Genomic DNA, 17778 nt, shown 5'->3' with positions numbered 1-17778 from the left:
ACAAAGCATGTGTGTTTAGTGAGTCCACCAGAGGCAGTAGGGATGACCAGGGATGTTCGGTTGATAAGTGCGTGAATTTGACTATTTTCCTGTCCTGCTAAGCATTCAAAATGTAAGAAGTACTTTTGGGTGTCAAGAAAAATGTATTGAGTAAAAAGTACAATATTTTCTTTAGGAATGTAGCAAAGTAAAAGTAGTCAAAAATATAAATTGTAAAGTACAGATAACATTTTATTAGTCACATGCGCCGAATACAACAGGTGTAGTGTAGACCTTAGTGAAATGCTTACTTACGCGCCCCTAACCAACAGTGCAGTTTAAAAAAAAACGATGAGATAAAAATACCCCCCAAAACTCCTTAAATAGTACTTTAAAGTATTTTTACACCACTATTTTTGTTCATGTGTAGTATGAATAAATCAAAATAAAGTTCATGAAAATATATAAATCATTATTTGAATATGTTGGTAACCCGTATAAAAGTGATAATGCCCTCGAAACCGGTGTTTGGAGGATATATTGGCACGGTTTGCCGGCCCTCGACAACACCCGTACCACATATCCTCCAAACACCAGCTTCTCTGGCATTATCACTTAAATGTGCATGTTCAGTAGCCAAACGTTGTCGAATAGAGCCTATACATGACTCCTTGTTCTACATATCGGAGGCGTTTGTTTTCTTCTACATAACGCCGTTATCTGAACGTTACAACAAAAAAAAAACATGGTCATGCTGAACACGACCGTGGGATGCATTCATTAACTCTTGCAATTGAAACCGTTGAGTGTTTAAGAACCAAACAGAGCGAAAACGAGCAGGGACACAAAGGAATTTGTCCAATAAAAATTGTTTTTGTTGAAAAAACGTTTTGCAACAGGATCAGAGTAATGAATAAACCCCTGCATTGAAATTCATACTAAAAACAATCATTCGATTTTGATAACATTTATAAAAAAATAATGGTACAAACTGACCAAATCATGTTTCTTCCCACACATTTATTGGTTCAGCACAGGTTTTAGTGCTGTACATCTAAAAAGTGCATCGCAATGAACCCTAATAACATTTATTCCAAATGATCGTATTTTCAGTCATAAGATTGCCAACCATTTCAAAAGAGAAAGCCTTGGGAATGGATGGGGAAGGATATAAGCGGCATATCCTATAGGAGCAGGTACCTACACTGCAGTTTCCCCATTTAGAGGGGTCTAGCAGCATACAGGGTAGCAAAAGTAAACTTATAGTAAAATGCATGTTCCACCATGAAGCCTATTCATAGGTTGTGGAATGCTCAAAGTTGCAGATAAAAATGTGATGTTTAGAATCAGCTTGCTTGGACATAGAAGAGAGTTGGTCTGTCATGTGCAACCTATTTCTATCTGTGAAATATGAATGCTTAGCCCTGAATGACACTGATGCTGGCTGAAGCAGAAAGACTGACATTGCAGGTACCAAACATTTGATCCCACTGACAAAACAGTAGCCATGTGCCACAATACTCACCAGGAAATGGATGGAAAGACATGTCACACACAGTAGTACTAGACATGTAAACGACACACAGAAGTAGCATCCAAGGCTAGGGGGCAGAGGGGAAAAAAAGCTATTTAGTCTCTGCCATGGCTCTCGAAGGAGATGGAAACAGTCTTCCAACTACTGATTCAGTGGTTCTACAGAGAATTGTACGACCAGAGACAGAGCACAGTGGAAAATAAAAACCAGTATAACCTTACGTGTTTAGTGTAAATAGCGGTTTACGTTTTCAAGCGCAAATATTCTTCTATAACATCTAAATATATACTATTTTCTAGCGAGACTAGGAAGTATGCTAACGCAGGACTAAATATTTTCAAATAAACTAGGCTTCATCATCACACTCGTAATCTCAATGATCCATTGTTAAACAGGGAAACAGACACAATAATAAGCCAGTGGAATGATTTGATAGTGTAGTCAGTTGTCCCCATAGAAGTGGCTTGATCAATTTTAATCTATACTAATTTATTAGTTACTTTATAATCCACATTTGTTAGACTCTCTATGCACAGTAGAGTTGAATATGAACACACATTCTTAGTGCCTATGTTTCTTGGACTGCAAGTACAGTGTGTGTGTGAGCTCCTTTGAGAGCTGTAGTATTACTAACCTCCTCCAACCCATATCCCTTTACCCCTACTCTATGCCACATGGAGTAGAATGAAGCTTCCCATAAACACTGATCTAAGGTCAGTTTTACATGCCTCCTCCGAAGGTTAGAAATTGATGGGAGGCTAATATAAAATCTGACCCTAGATCTGTAAATAAGCACAACTTCCTACTCCATGATGCAAAGTGCCCCCTTTCTCTTTTTATTTCTTGGCTTTGCCCTGGGCTGCCACGGCCTCCATAGCCTTCCTGACGGTTTCCTCGTCCCCCAGGAACTGCATGGGCTTAACAGGCTTCAGGTTCTTGTCCAGCTCATACAGGATGGGGATGCCTGTGGGCAGGTTCAGCTCCATGATGGCTTCCTCAGACATACCTGCAGGGGGCAGCACATAGGGGTTATGGTTAATCAGTGACGACAAAATAAATAATGTAAATTAAACAATCATAACAAACAAAGTGTATACAAAAACAATTAGCACACAGATGGACACATACATTTCATATGTGCAGATTAGAATGTGTAGGAAGTAAAACAATACTACCACAGACCAGTACTTCCTAGAAACCAAGCAGAATAAACTCCAATTCCAGTCCTGGAGAAAAACGGTGTGCAGGCTTTTGTTTCAGCCCAGCACAAGCACACCTGATCCGACTAATTCTGTTCATGAACAGTTGATTTCAAAACAGGTGTATTAGTGAAAGGCTGTAACAAAAGCCTGCACATCCTGTGGCTTTCTAGAGATCACGGTTCTAGGCAGTTCTTACTACTTACCCTCAAGATGCTTGACAATGCCCCTGAGGCTATTGCCATGGGCAGCGATAAGAACCCTCTTGCCCTGTTTGATCTGGGGCACAATCTCGTCGTTCCAGTAGGGCAGTGCCCGGGCGATGGTGTCCTTCAGGCTCTCACAGGATGGAAGCTGCTCTTCCGACAGGTCGCCATAACGACGGTCCTAAATAAAAGATGGAGATATTTAGTATGTCAACAAACAGAAAAATGCCTAACAGCAACCTGGGCCTAAACCCTCATACCACCATATTGCTTTCAGTCAATCAATTGCATTTATAAAGCCTTTTTTTACAATCAGCAGTTGTCACTATAGGCTGTGTTAACACAGGCAGCACAATTCTGATAATTTTGCCCAATTATTGGCAAAAGAACTGATGGGTCAAAAGACCAATTAGTAAAACATATCAGAATTGCACCCTAAATCTTAGGGGGTACAAATCTCGGGGGGGGGGGGAAACGACACTCTTGACCCAAACTGCTACAGACATATCTATCCTACCCTGCCTTTCTAAGGTCTTCAAAAGCCAAGTCAACAAACAGATTACCGACCATTTCGAATCCCACCGCACCTTCTCCGCTATGCAAGCTGGTTTCAGAGCTGGTCATGGGTGCACCTCAGCCACGCTCAAGGTCCTAAACAATATCTTAACCGCCATCGATAAGAAACAATACTGTGCAGCCGTATTCATTGACCTGGCCAAGGCTTTCGACTGTCAATCACCACATCCTCATCGGCAGACTCAATAGCCTTGGTTTCTCAAATGATTGCCTCGCCTGGTTCACCAACTACTTCTCTGATAGAGTTCAATGTGTCAAATTGGAGGGCCTGTTGTCCGGACCTCTGGCAGTCTTTATGGGGGTGCCACAGGGTTCTACTCTTGGGCCGACTCTTTTCTCTGTATACATCAATGATGTCGCTCTTGCTGCTGGTGAGTCTCTGATCCACCTCTACGCAGACGACACCATTCTGTATTCTTCTGTCCCTTCTTTGGACACTTAACAACCCTCCAGACGAGCTTCAATGCCATACAACTCTCCTTCTGTGGTCTCCAACTGCTCTTAAATACAAGTAAAACTAAATACATGCTCTTCAACCGATCGCTGCCTGCACCTGCCCGCCCGTCCAGCATCACTACTCTGGACGGTTCTGACTTAGAATATGTGGACAACTACAAATACCTAGGTGTCTGGTTAGACTAAACTCTCCTTCCAGACTCACATCAAACATCTCCAATCCAAAGTTAAATCTAGAATTGGCTTCATATTTCGCAACAAAGCATCCTTCACTCATGCTGCCAAACATACCCTCGTAAAACTGACCATCCTACCGATCCTCGACTTCAGCGATGTCATTTACAAAATAGCCTCCAATACCCTACTCAATAAACTGGATGCAGTCTATCACAGTGCCATCCGTTTTGTCACCAAAGCCCCATATACTACCCACCACTGCGACCTGTACGCTCTCGTTGGCTGGCCCTCGCTTCATACTCGTCGCCAAACCCACTGGCTCCAGGTCATCTACAAGACCCTGCTAGATAAGGGGGGACTTTATCTCAGCTCGCTGGTCACCATAGCAGCATCCACCTGTAGCACGCGCTCCAGCAGGTACATCTCTCTGGTCACCCCCAAAGCCAATTCCTCCTTCAGCCGCCTCTCCTTCCAGTTCTCTGCTGCCAATGACTGGAACGAACTACAAACATTTCTGAAACTGGAAACACATCTCCCTCACTAGCTTTAAGCACCAGCTGTCAGAGCAGCTCACAGATTACTACACATAGCCCATCTATCAATTCAGCCCAAACAACTACCTCTCCGTTACTGTATTTATTTAGCTCCTTTGCACCCCATTATTTCTATTTTTACTTTGCACTTTCTTCCACTGCAAATCTACCATTCCAGTGTTTTAATTGCTATATTGTATTTACTTCGCCACCGTGGACTTTTTTTGCCTTTACCTCCCTTATCTCACCTCATTTGCTCACATTGTTTATAGACTTATTTTTCTACTGAATGTTTGTTTTACTCCATCTAACTCTGTTGTGTGTCAAGCTGCTTTGCTTTATCTTGGCCAGGTCGCAATTGTAAATGAGAACTTGTTCTCAACTTGCCTACCTGGTTAAATAAAGGTGAAATAATTGTGTTTTTTAAAATTCTACTGAAATGGTGTTTGTTTACTAAAATATGCTTCTGTTCAAATCTGGTTAAAAGATTAAATGTAGTGAATAAAGCTCTCATTCTTTCAGTAATTTCTTAATTTTCTGAAGTCTACCAACACTTTACATTTTAGTAATTTAGCAGACGCTTTTATCCAGAGTGACTTACAGTAGTGAGTGCATACAGTTTCATACTGGTCCCCTGTGGGAAATCAAACCCACAACCTTCGCATTGCAAGTGCCATGCTCTACCAACTGAGCTGGACAACCTTGCCAGCAGGCATGCCAGCTAAGATAGAGTAGCTAGCTTGTGTAACTAACTTGTTTCATACTGCAGCCTGAAATGGCTACTTGGTAGCTAGTTATAAAATTGCTAGGTGGCTAGTAGTATCATCCCCAGCTTCCAAATTGGCATTCGTCCCCCCTCTTCCCTGTAACTATTCCCCAGGTCATTGCTGTAAATGAGAATGCGTTCTCATACTACTTACCTGGTAAAATAAGCGTACAATAAAAATAAAGAATGAAACAAATGTAACAATTTGGGAAGGAAGACACCTTCAACTGTCCAGTGCTTTTGGTTCTACATTGAATAACTCAGACAAAGTCATTGCATATTTCCATACGTTTAGCCTGTAAAGACCAGTAGGCCCATGCCTCTGTGCTGTATATCTCTGCTAGTCCTACTTGGTGATTTTTAAACACGACCCGACAGTGCAAATGACGCTGTCACCAATCGATTCTGATCTCAGCTGAACTTTGAACTTTACCCTCCTATATCACACTCCTCTGCAATACATTAACTCAGAGTTGAAACGCCAAAAGACCTTGATATACAAGAGCACCATGAATACAAATATATATTTTTAAAGGCCCAGCTCAGTCAAACATGATTTTCATGTGTTTTATATACACGCCGTGGCCAGTTTATTGCCCAGTTCACAAAAATGGTTTGCTCCTATATACAGTGAGTCACGTGGCCATCGCTTGCTATATGAAGGCATTGAAGCAGTCAGTTACTGTTCGATTTAATGTTAGAATGGGCAGAACGAATGACCTTGAGCGTGGTATCATTGTCGGTGCTAGTCGTGCCGGTTCCAGTATCTCAGAAAAGGCCGGCCTCCTGGGTTTTTCCACGCACAACAGTGTCTAGGGATACCGAGAATGTTTTTTTTTGATTGTCGCACCAAAGTCAGCAGCAGTCCTGTGGGTGAAATCAACGAGCTGTTGAGAGGTCGAAGGAGAATGGCAAGAATCGTGCAAGCTAACAGGCGGCCACAAACAAGCAAATAATGGCGCTGTACAACAGTGGTGTTCAAAACGGCATCTTGGACCGCCTAACTCGTCATCCTTGTCACGGATGGGCTATTGCAGCAGACAACCACACCGGGTTCCACTCCGATCAGCTAAAAACAAGAAGCGGCTCCAGTGGGTATGCGATCACCAACACTGGATAATTGAGGAGTGGAAAAATGTTCCCTGGTCTGACAAATCCTGGTTCCTGTTGAGTCATGCTGATGGTAGAGTCAGGATTTGGCGTAAGAAGCATGAGTCAATGGCCCCATCCTGCCTGGTGTCAACGGTACAGGCTGGTGGCGGGGGTGTGGGGAATGTTTTCCTTGACACCAATTTACCAACTTGTCCATGCCCTGAAGAATTCAGGCGGTTTTGGAGGAAAAGATACCTAATAAACTGGCCACTGAGTGTATATTTCCACACTGACGTTGGAATAATACTGTGAAACTGAATATTGTGATAATGCCCTTCTAGTGTAAGAGCTGTTTGAAAAGACCCCCTGAAATTTCAGCTTGTTTTGGTGGGATGGAGTTTTGGCCTGTCTGGTGACATCACCATGTGGTAAATTAATTAATAGACCAATAAGATAGAGTTCTAAACCTCTGACAATAACAGCTAGTTTTCCCCTCCCCACTCAGACCAAAATTCTGACTTGAGAAATTGCTCTTGCTAAGAAGTAATTATTTATTGTTAACCATTGATGAAAACAATCACAGTAAGGTACTTAATTGTTACCCAGAAATTTGATATTGAGATAAAAGCGGGTGCATTGGGCCTTTAAAAGATGCATGTACGTACAGTGCACTTGGAAAGTATTCAGTACCCTTGACTTTATCCACATTTATTGTTACAGCAATATTCTACTATGGATACAATACATTTTTCCCTCAATCTACACACAATAACATGAACAGGTGTTTAGAAACTTCAAAAGAATAACAGAAATAACTTATTTACATAAATATTCAGACCCTTTGCTATGAAACTCGAAATTGCGCTCAGGTGCATCCTGTTTCAATTGATCATCCTTGAGATGTTTCTACAACTAGATTGGAGTCCACCTGTGGTAAATTCAATTGATTGGACATGATTTGGAAAGGCACACGCCAGTTTATATGAGGTCCCACAGTTGACAGTGGATGTCAGTACAAAAAAAAAAGCCAAGCCATGAGGTCGAAGGAATTGTCTGTAGAGCTCTGAGACAGGATTGTGTCGAGGCACAGATCTTGTGAAGAGTACCAAAAAATGTCTACGGCATTGAAGGTCCCGAAGAACAAAGTCCTCAATTATTCTGAAATGTAAGAAGGTTGGAACCACCGAGACTCTTTCTAAAGCTAACCGCCCTGACAAACTGAGCAATCGGGGGAGAAGGGCCTTGGTCAGGGAGGTGACCAAGAACCCGATGGTCACTCTGACAGAGCTCCACTGTGGAGATGGGAGAATCTTCCAGAACGACAAACATCTCTGCAACACTCCACTAATCAGGCCTTTATGGTAGAGTGACCAGACGGAAGCCACTCCTCATTTCAAATGGTCACATACACATGGTTAGCAGATGTTAATGTGAGTGTAGCGAAATGCTTGTACTTCTAGTTCTGACCATGCAGTAATATCTAACAAGTAATCTAACAATTTCACAACAAAGGAATGAATAAGAATATGTACATATAAATATATGGATGAGCGATGGCTGAACGGCATAGGCAAGATGCAGTAGATGTTATAGAGTACAGAATATACATATGAGATGAGTAATGTAGGGTATGTAAACATTATATAAAGTGGCATTGTTTAAAGTGACTAGTGATACATTTATTACATCCAATTTTTAATTATTAAAGTGACTAGAGATTTGAGTCATTATGTTGACAGCAGCCACTCAATGACAGTGATGGCTGCTTAACAGTCTGATGGCCTTGAGATAGAAGCTGTTTTTCAGTCTCTCGGTCCCAGATTTGATGCACCTGTACTGACCTCGCCTTCTGGATGATAGCAGCGCGGTGAACAGGCAGTGGCTCGGGTGGTTGTTATCCTTGATGATCTTTTTGGCCTTCCTGTGACATCGGGTGGTGTAGGTGTCCTGGAGGGCAGGTAGTTTGCCCCCGGTGATTCGTTGTGCGGACCTCACTACCCTCTGGAGAGCCTTACGGTTGTGGGCAGAGCAGTTGCAATACCAGGCGGTGATATAGCCCGACAGGATGCTCTCGATTGTGCATCTGTAAAAGTTGAGTTTTTGATAAGCCAAATTTCTTCAGCCTCCTGAGGTTGAAGAGGCGCTGTTGCGCCTTCACCACGCTGTCTGTGTGGGTGGACCGTTTGAGTTTGTCCGTGATGTGTACGCTGAGGAACTTCTCCACTACTGTCCCGTCGATGTGGATATGGGGGGTGCTCCCTCTGCTGTTTCCTGAAGTCCACAATCATCTCCTTTGTTTTGTTGAGTGCGAGGTCATTTTCCTGACACCACACTCCGAGGGCCCTCACCTCCTCCCTGTAGGCCGTCTCGTCTTTGTTGGTAATCAAGCCTACCACTGTAGTGTCGTCTGCAAACTTGATGATTGAGTTGGAGGCGTGCATGGCCTCGCAGTCTTGGGTGAACAGGGAGTACAGGAGAGGGCTGAGAACGCGCCCTTGTGGAGCCCCAGTGTTGAGGATCTGCGGGCTGGAGATATTTCCTACCCTCACCACCTAGGAGCGGCCCGTCAGAAAGTCCAGGACCCAGTTGCACAGGGCGGGGTCGAGTCCCAGGGTCTTAATGACGAGTTTGGAGGGTATTGGGTGTTAAATGTCGAGCTGTAGTCAACGAACTGCATTCTTACATAGGTATTCCTCTTGTCCAGTTGGGTTAGGGCAGTGTGCAGTGTGATTACGATTGTGTCGTCTGTTGAGGCTGTAAGCAAATTGCAGAGCGTCTAGGGTGTCAGGTAGGGTGGAGGTGACTAGTCTCTCAAAGCACTTCATGATGACGGAAGTGAGTGCTACGGGGTGATAGTCGTTTAGCTCAGTTACCTTAGCTTTCTTGGGAACAGGAACAACGGTGGCCCTCTTGAATCATGTGGGAACAGGGATGGGATAGGGATTGACTGAATATGTCCGTAAACACACCAGCCGGCTGGTCTGCGCATGCTTGGAGAACACGGCTAGGGATGCCGTCTGGGCCGGCAGCCTTGCATGGGTTAACACGTTTAAATGTTTTACTCACGTTGGCTGCGGTGAAGGAGAGCCCACAGGTTTTGGTAGCGGCCCGTGTAAGTGGCAATGTATTGTCCTCAAAGTGAGCAAAGAAGTTGTTTAGTTTGTCTGGGAGCAAGACATCGGGGTCCCCGACGGGGCTGGTTTTCATTTTGTAGTCTGATTGACTGTAGACCCTGCCACATACCTCTCGTGTCTGAAACGTTGAATTGCGACTCTACTTTGTCTCTATACTGACGCTTAGCTTGTTTGATTGCCTTGCGGAGGGAATAGCTACACTGTTTGTATTCAGTCATGTTTCCGGTCACCTTGCCCTGGGTACATCACCGATGCACTTGCAAATAAACTCGCTCACCGAATCAGCGTATACATCAATGTTGTTGTCGACGCTATCCGGAACATATCGCAGTCCACGTGATCGAAGCAATCTTGAAGCGTGGAATCAGATTGGTCGGATCAGCGTTGAACAGACCTGAGCACTGGCATTTCCTGTTTTAGTTTGTCTGTCTGTCTGTCTGTCTGTAGGCTGGGAGCAACAAAATGGAGTCGTGGTCAGATTTGCCGAAAGGAAGGCGAGGGAGGGCTTTGTATGCATCACGGAAGGAAGAGTAACAATGATCCAGGATTTTGCCGGCCCGGGTCGTGCATTCGATATGCTGATAAAATTTAGGGAGCCTTGTTCAGATTAGCCTTGTTAAAATCCCCAGCTACAATAAATGCAGCCTCAGGATGTGGTTTCCAGTTTACATAGAGTCCAATGAAGTTCTTTCAGGGCCATCGGGGTGTCTGCTTGGGGGGGGGGGGGGGGTTGTGGGTGAATATACACGACTGATTATAATCGAAGAGAATTCTCTTGGTAGATAATGCCATCAGCATTTAATTGTAAGGAATTCTAGGACAGGTGAACAGAAAGACTTGAGTTCCTGTATGTTGTTATGATCACACCATGACTCGTTAATCATAAGGCATACACCCCCGCCCTTCTTACTAGAGAGATGTTTGTTTTTGTCGGCGCAATGCGTGAAGAGACCAGGTGGCTGTACCGACTCGGATAACGTATCGCGAGTGAGCCATATTTCCGTGAAACAAAGAATGTTACAATCTCTGTCTCTCTGGAAGGCAACCCTTGCTCGGATTTCGTCTACCTTGTTGTCAAGAGACTGGACATTGGCAAGTAGTATACTCGGTACCGGTGGCGAACTGCCGATCTACGGAGCCTGGCCAGAAGACCGCTCCGTCTGCACTAGAGGTCGACTGATTAATCGGAATGGCCGATTAATTAGGGCCGATTTCAAGTTCATAACAATCGGTATTTCTGGACACCGATTTGCCTATTTTTTTTTATACCTTTACTTAACTAGGCGAGTCAGTTAAGAACACATTCTTATTTTCAATGACGGCCTAGGAATGGTGGGTTAACTGCCTTGTTCAGGGGCAGAACGACAGATTTTTACTTTGTCAGCTCGGGGATTCAGTCTTGCAACCTTACGGTTAACTAGTCCAACGCTCTAACCACCTGCTTTACATTGCACTCCACGAGGAGCCTGCCAGTTACACGAATGTAGTAAGAAGTCAAGGTAAGTTGCAAGCTAGCATTAAACTTATCTTTTAAAACAATCATAATCACTAGTTAACTACACATGGTTGATGATATTACTAGATTATCTAGCCTGTCCTGCGTTGCATATAATCGATGTGGTGCCCATTCGCGAAAAAGGACCGTCATTGCTCCAACGTGTACCTAACCATAAACATCAATGTCTTTCTTAAAATCAATACACAAGTATATATTTTTAAACCTGCATATTTAGCTAAAAGAAATCCAGGTTAGCAGGCAATATTAACCAGTTGAAATTGTGTCACTTCTCTTGCGTTCATTGCATGCAGAGTCAGGGTTTGGGCCGCCGGGCTCGTTGCGAACTAATTTGCCAGAATTTTACGTAATTATGACATAACATTGAAGGTTGTGCAATGTAACAGGAATATTTAGACGTAGGGATGCCACCCATTAGATAAAATACGGAACGTTTTGTTTGAGATGATAGTTTCCGAATTCGACCATATTAATGACCTAAGGCTTGTATTTCTGTGTGTTTATTATATTATAATTAAGTCTATGATTTGATAGAGCAGTCTGAGCGGTGGTAGGCACCAGCAGGCTCGTAAGCATTAATTCAAACAGCACTTTCGTGCGTTTTGCCAGCAGGTCTTCACAATGCTTCAAGCATTGCGCTGTTTATGACTTCAAGCCCATCAACTCCAAGATTAGGTTGGTGTAACCAATGTGAAATGGCTAGCTAGTTAGCGGGGTGCGCGCTAATAGCGTTTCAAACGTCACTCGCTCTGAGACTTGGAGTAGTTGTTCCCCTTGCTCTGCATGGGTAACGCTGCTTCGAGGGTGGCTGTTGTCGATGTGTTCCTGGCTCGAGCGAGGAGGGGGACGGAAGGTATACTGTTTCACTGGCAATACTAAAGTGCCTATAAGAACATCCAATAGTCAAAGGTATATGAAATACAAATCGTACAGAGAGAAATACTCCTATAATAACTACAACCCAAAACTTCTTACCTGGGAATATTGAAAACTCATGTTAAAAGGAACCACCAGCTCATGTTCTGAGCAAGGCACTTAAACGTTAGCTTTCTTACATGGCACATATTGCACTTTTACTTTCTTCTCCAACACTTTGTTTTTGCATTATCTAAGCCAAATTGAACATGTTTCATTATTCATTTGAACTAAATAGATTTTATTGATGTATTATATTAAGTTAATTAGTTATTCAGTATTGTTGTAATTGTCATTATTACAAATAAATCAAACACTTTTACAAACAGACAATTAATTGCTATCAGCTTTTTTTGGTCCTCCAATAAATCTGTATCGGCGTTAAAAATCATAATCGGTCGACCTCTAGTCTGCACCTTCTGCGGCGCCGTTGTTTTGGGTCGCCTGCTGGGATCCGATCCATTGTCCTGGGTGGTGGACCAAACAGAGGATCCGCTTCGGGAAAGTCGTATCCCTGGTCGTAATGTTGGTAAGTTGACGTTGCGCTTATTTCCAATAGTTCCTCCCGGCTGTATGTAATAAGACTTAAGATTTCCTGGGGTAACAGTGTAAGAAATAACACACAACAAAAAAAAGAAGTACTACATAGTTTCCTAAGAACGCGAAGCGAGGCGGCCATCTCTGTCTGCGCCAGTAAAAGCACGACAGCGCGCTTGGAGTTTGCCAAAAAGCACCTAAAGCGCTCTCCTCAGCAGAACACACAATCCATAATAGTCTCTGGTACTACCCCTCTGACAGAACACTGGGTTGCCATGACGGAGGCCTTGGCATCTATGTAATCAGACAGCCCATACTCTGATCATGTCTCCTGTTAAGGGGCCGGTGCATCAATGAACTGGGGAAAACACATGTTGATACTTTGAGACATGCTTTACTGTAGCCCTCAGAAACATACTAGCACAGGGAAAAACTCAATCGTCAACATTTAAATCTGTCAAGACTTCCACTATAGGCTCTTCCCAATGCGAGTGAGCTAGCCTAAAGAAAGACTTATATTCTGTTGTTGTCTGATGTCATATATCAGGCAAAATCGTATTAATAATAGTGAGTGTGTGTGAATGCGTGTCCCTCACCTCGCTGATGATAGTGTAGAAGTCATGGTCTGGGTCCATGGTGGGAGGAGGGATATCGAAGCTCCGCCTCCAGATCTTCACCTGAGCCTCTCCATGCTTGGCAGCAGTCTCTGACTTGTTTAACCCCGTCAGGCCACCGTAGTGGCGTTCGTTGAGGCGCCAGGTCCGGTGGACGGGAAGCCACATCTGGTCAATGCTGTCCAGACACAGCCAAAGAGTGCGGATGGCCCTCTTCAGAACTGAGGTGTAGCATACGTCAAACTCATAGCCAGCATCTGAGGAAGAGAAAGGTTGTGATCAGGTTTGACTCATGATGATTTGTGGGTGGGTGGATGGACCAACAGAGTAAGACTAGGAAAATCAACAAATGGTCAAGTTCTGGGTTGGGACAAAAGCTTATGCTAGGTCGACAGGACCAGGAGTGGATTCGATGGAGAGTACAACACCTGGACACTACTGTAGACTATTTTTACATAATTCAAGCAAGCAACGTCATCATCTACTCATCCATCACTCCAGTGTTAATTTGCTAAATTGTAATTACTTCGCTTCTATGGCCTATTTATTGCCGTATCTCCTCACGCCGTTTGCACACACTGCATATAGACTTTCCCCCTATTGTGTTATTGACGTACGCTTGTTTATTCCATGTGTAACGCTGTGCTGTTTGTATCGCAATGCTTTGCTTTATCTTGGCTAGGTCGAAGTTGTAAATGAGAACTTGTTCTCAACTAGCTTACCTGGTTAAATAAAGGTGAGAAGAAAAAAAATCTGACATTGCACGGATTACTAAAAGTCTTCGTTTTGGGCCAAATATGACTATTTAGTCAGAAACACCAGATATTTGCCTAACCAATACAATAAGGCTTGATTTTATTACTTAATTACTATAACGAAGCAGCACGTCTAGAACTGCAGGTTCTCATCCTTCGGAAAAGCTGTGACGTCAAAAGTGGTGGAGTCGGGATCTCCGTTGCTCATTTGTCCACAGTGAAAGGGGGCTGAACTAATAGGCAACCAGAGGGCATTCTATTAATGTCCCGAGCGAACCGGGTTAGCGTTGATTGCATTCGATTTGGAACCGGCTGCGTCCCGGGCGTGAGCCAGGTGACCCCGTTTTGGCCACCAACACGTTGAGAAATGAGTAGGATTCTGTGTTTTCACATGCAGAAGTGATTGCATTTGATACAAAAGCTTATCTACCTTCCCAGTGAATCATGCTGCCTTGTTGACAACATGAACGAGAGCCGAAGATTACTGTTCGATTTGAGAAAGACGCTCCTTCCTCACCGCTTTTGACCGTTCACGTAATAAACCATAGCCCGGTGCACTTAATCGAACTCATTAGAACGGGGCATGAACAAAGTGGAAATAAGGGCGTGATTGACAACGGGGAGACACCACCATTCTATGTCAAATCGATGGAATTATCGTGTAACAAGTGGTTTCACATCTACATGTTTTATTGTAAATCATCAATAATAGTTGAGATCCCTACAAGCGGCAAAAAATGCCAAATGTGCAGGCACAGGTCTTTCGATAAACAGAGAATGGAAATGTACAATCAGTCAGTTGCATTAGTGAGGACATTTGATGTGTTGTGTCTGCTATAGTATCCTACAATGCAAGTAACTAGCTGGTCAAATAAAATAGAACTAGAATCCACCTTTCAGGGCCTGTCCTCCTCTCCTCGCCTCCCGTTCTCCAGTCTCGCTCAGATCGGCGTCGAACCAGCCACAAAATCTGTTCTCCTGGTTCCAGTTGCTCTCTCCGTGGCGGATCAACACCAGCTTGTAGGCGGCCATAGTGATAGAAGTATCTTAATTGGAACAAGCTCCGTATATAAGGAGGAAACGCCGCTGCTCAAGTTGAAAAGAAGCAACAGAATGGCTGGACCCAGCCAGCTACTTTTGAAGCTAGAGAAAATGAGTGATGCGATTGGTTATTTTCTCACTCTGTGTTTCACACCAATCCAATGGGATCCCGCTGCTGTAGGCCTACTTCCTGAATATTTCTCGACCAATGAAATAAAGGTAGGCGGGCACATGGGCCCATGACCTTCACAGTGAACAGGTATTTTATAGCTGTATTATAATGTTTTGTAGTTTGATACCTACAATGTGACTACTACCACATTTCAGTGGCATCAAAAGCAACCACTGAATTTGGACTGAAAATGATGAAGGATTGTAAATGTTATGATAGAATACTTAACTACCAGCGCCCCAATCTCACCTGATTTATCACATTCCTTTGATCAGTTGGGTGGATCATTCAGAGTCATCGCGACAGTTTTAGTAATCATCACTGCATTCTCAACCATCTTTGATGTCAAATAGGTCGATCAATTTTTTTCATTTATAATTCCGTTTTACACTGAACAAAATTATAAACGCAACATGCAGGAATTTCTAAGACTTTACTGAGTTCATACAAGGAAAACAGTCAATTGAAATAAACAAATTAGGCCTGAATCTATGGATTTCACATGACTGGTAATACCGATATGCATCTGTTGATCACAGATACCTTTAAAAAAAGGAAAAAGGTAGGGATGTGGATCAGAAAACCAGTCCGTAACTGGTGTGACCACCATTTGCCTCATGCAGCGCGACACATATCTCCTTCGCATAGATTTGATCAGGCTGTTGATTGTGGCCTGTAGAATGTTTGTCCCACTCATTTTCAAAGGCTGTGTGAAGTTGCTGGATATTGGCGGGAACTGGAACATGTGGTCGTAGACGTCAATCCAGAGCATCCCAAACATGCTTAATGGGTGACATGTCTGGTGAGTATGTAAGCCATGGAAGAACTGGTACATTTTCAGCTTCCAGGAATTGTGTACAGGTCCTTGCAAGATGGGGCCATGCATTATCATGCTGAAACATAAGATGATGGTGGTGGATGAATGGGACAACAATGGGCCTCAGGATCTCGTCACGGTATCTCTGTGCATTCAAATTGCCATTGATAAAATGCAATTGTGTTCATTGTCTGTTGCTTATGCCTGCCCATACCATAACCCCACCTCCACCTTGGGGCACACTGTTCACAACGTTTACATCAGCAAACCGCGCACTCACACATCGCCATACACGCTGTCTGCCATCTGCCCTGTACAGTTGAAACCGGAATTCATCCATGAAGAGCCCACTTCTCCAGCATGCCAGTGGCCTGGCCATTGAAGGTGAGCAATTGCCCACTGAAGTCGGTTATGATGCCGAACTGGAGTCAGGTCAAGACCCTGGCGAGGACTACTAGCACCAAGATTAGTTTCCCTGAGACGGTTTCTGACAGTTTGTGCAGAAATTCTTGGGTTGTGCAAACCAACAGTTTCATCAGCTGTACGGGTAGCTGGTCTCAAATGATCCAGCAGATGAAGAAGCCGGATGTGGAGGTCCTGGCGTGGTTACATGTGGTCTGCGGTTGTGAGGCCAGTTGGACGTACTGCCAAATTCTAAAACAACGTTGGAGGGACCTTATGGTAAAGAAAGGAACATTAAATTATCTGGAAACAGCTCTGGTAGACATTCCTGCAATCAGAATGACAATTGCACACTCCATCAAAACTTGAGACATCTGTAGCATTTGGTTGTGTGACAAAACTGCACATTTTAGAGTGGCCTTTTATTGCCCCAGCCCAAGGTGCACCTGTGTAATGATCATGCTGTTTAATCAGCTTCTTGATATGCCACACCTGTCAGGTGGATGTTTTATCTTGGCAAAGGAGAAATGTTCACTAACAGGGATGTAAACAAATTTGTTCACAAATTTGCGAGAAATAAGCTTTTTGTGTATATGGAACATTTTGGGGATCTTTTATGCAAAAATTTCAAAAACTCGGTTTTTGCTTTGTCATTATGGGGTATTGTGTGTAGATTAATGAGGGGGAAAAACAATGTAATCCATTTTAAAATAAGGCTGTAACGTAACAAAATGTGAAAAAAGTCAAGGGGTCTAAATACTTTTTGAATGCACTGTACGGGTTTCTAACTCCATTGAGAAATGATAATCAGAATCAGAGATTATGCAACAGATCTGCTTTGCTAACACTGGTTAAAAAGTGTTCAGAGACTCCGCTGATAACATCGACGAGCTAACATCCTCCATCATTGGCTTCATAAGGAAATGCATCTGCAATGTTGTCCCCACAGTAAAGGTTAGTTGCTTCCCAATCAAAAGCCCTGGATTAACACAGACGTTGGTGCTAAAATAAAGGACAGTGCTACCACATGCAGGGCTATCACAGACAACCCTGAGGCTACGGCTGAGGAAAGGAAAAAGCACAAGATGTCCTGTTACGACCTCCGCAGAGTCATCAAATGAGCAAAAGGACAATATAGGAAAAAGGTGGGCTTTGACGCCGCCGCTTGTGGCACGGGCTATAGTCCATCACAGATTATAAAGGAATACCCAGCCGTGATCTGCCCCACGATGCCTCTCTTCCAGATGAACTCAATGCATTTTATGTACGCTTTGGCAATAACAACGTGCGTGAGGGCCACCACCCACCCAGAGGACTGGGTGATCGCGCTCTCCGAGGCCGACATGAGTAAGGTCTT

At 43.6% G+C, this 17778-nt stretch overlaps 1 protein-coding gene across 1 annotated transcript; it reads right to left on the bottom strand.

The window, feature by feature from the left end:
- Window positions 1-218: 218 nt before the first annotated feature.
- pgam1 (Phosphoglycerate mutase 1) lies at window positions 219-15072 on the bottom strand. The gene is given in 4 exon segments (NM_001139777.1): window positions 219-2519; window positions 2919-3099; window positions 13217-13491; window positions 14883-15072. Coding segments are annotated over 4 exon segments (765 nt in total). The 5' UTR covers window positions 15022-15072; the 3' UTR covers window positions 219-2349.
- Window positions 15073-17778: the final 2706 nt, after the last annotated feature.

Source organism: Salmo salar, chromosome 01 (genome assembly GCF_965601325.2).
Source record: "Salmo salar chromosome 01, fSalSal1, whole genome shotgun sequence".
Classification (NCBI taxonomy): domain Eukaryota; kingdom Metazoa; phylum Chordata; class Actinopteri; order Salmoniformes; family Salmonidae; genus Salmo; species Salmo salar.
This window is presented reverse-complemented; position numbering and strand designations above follow the sequence as displayed.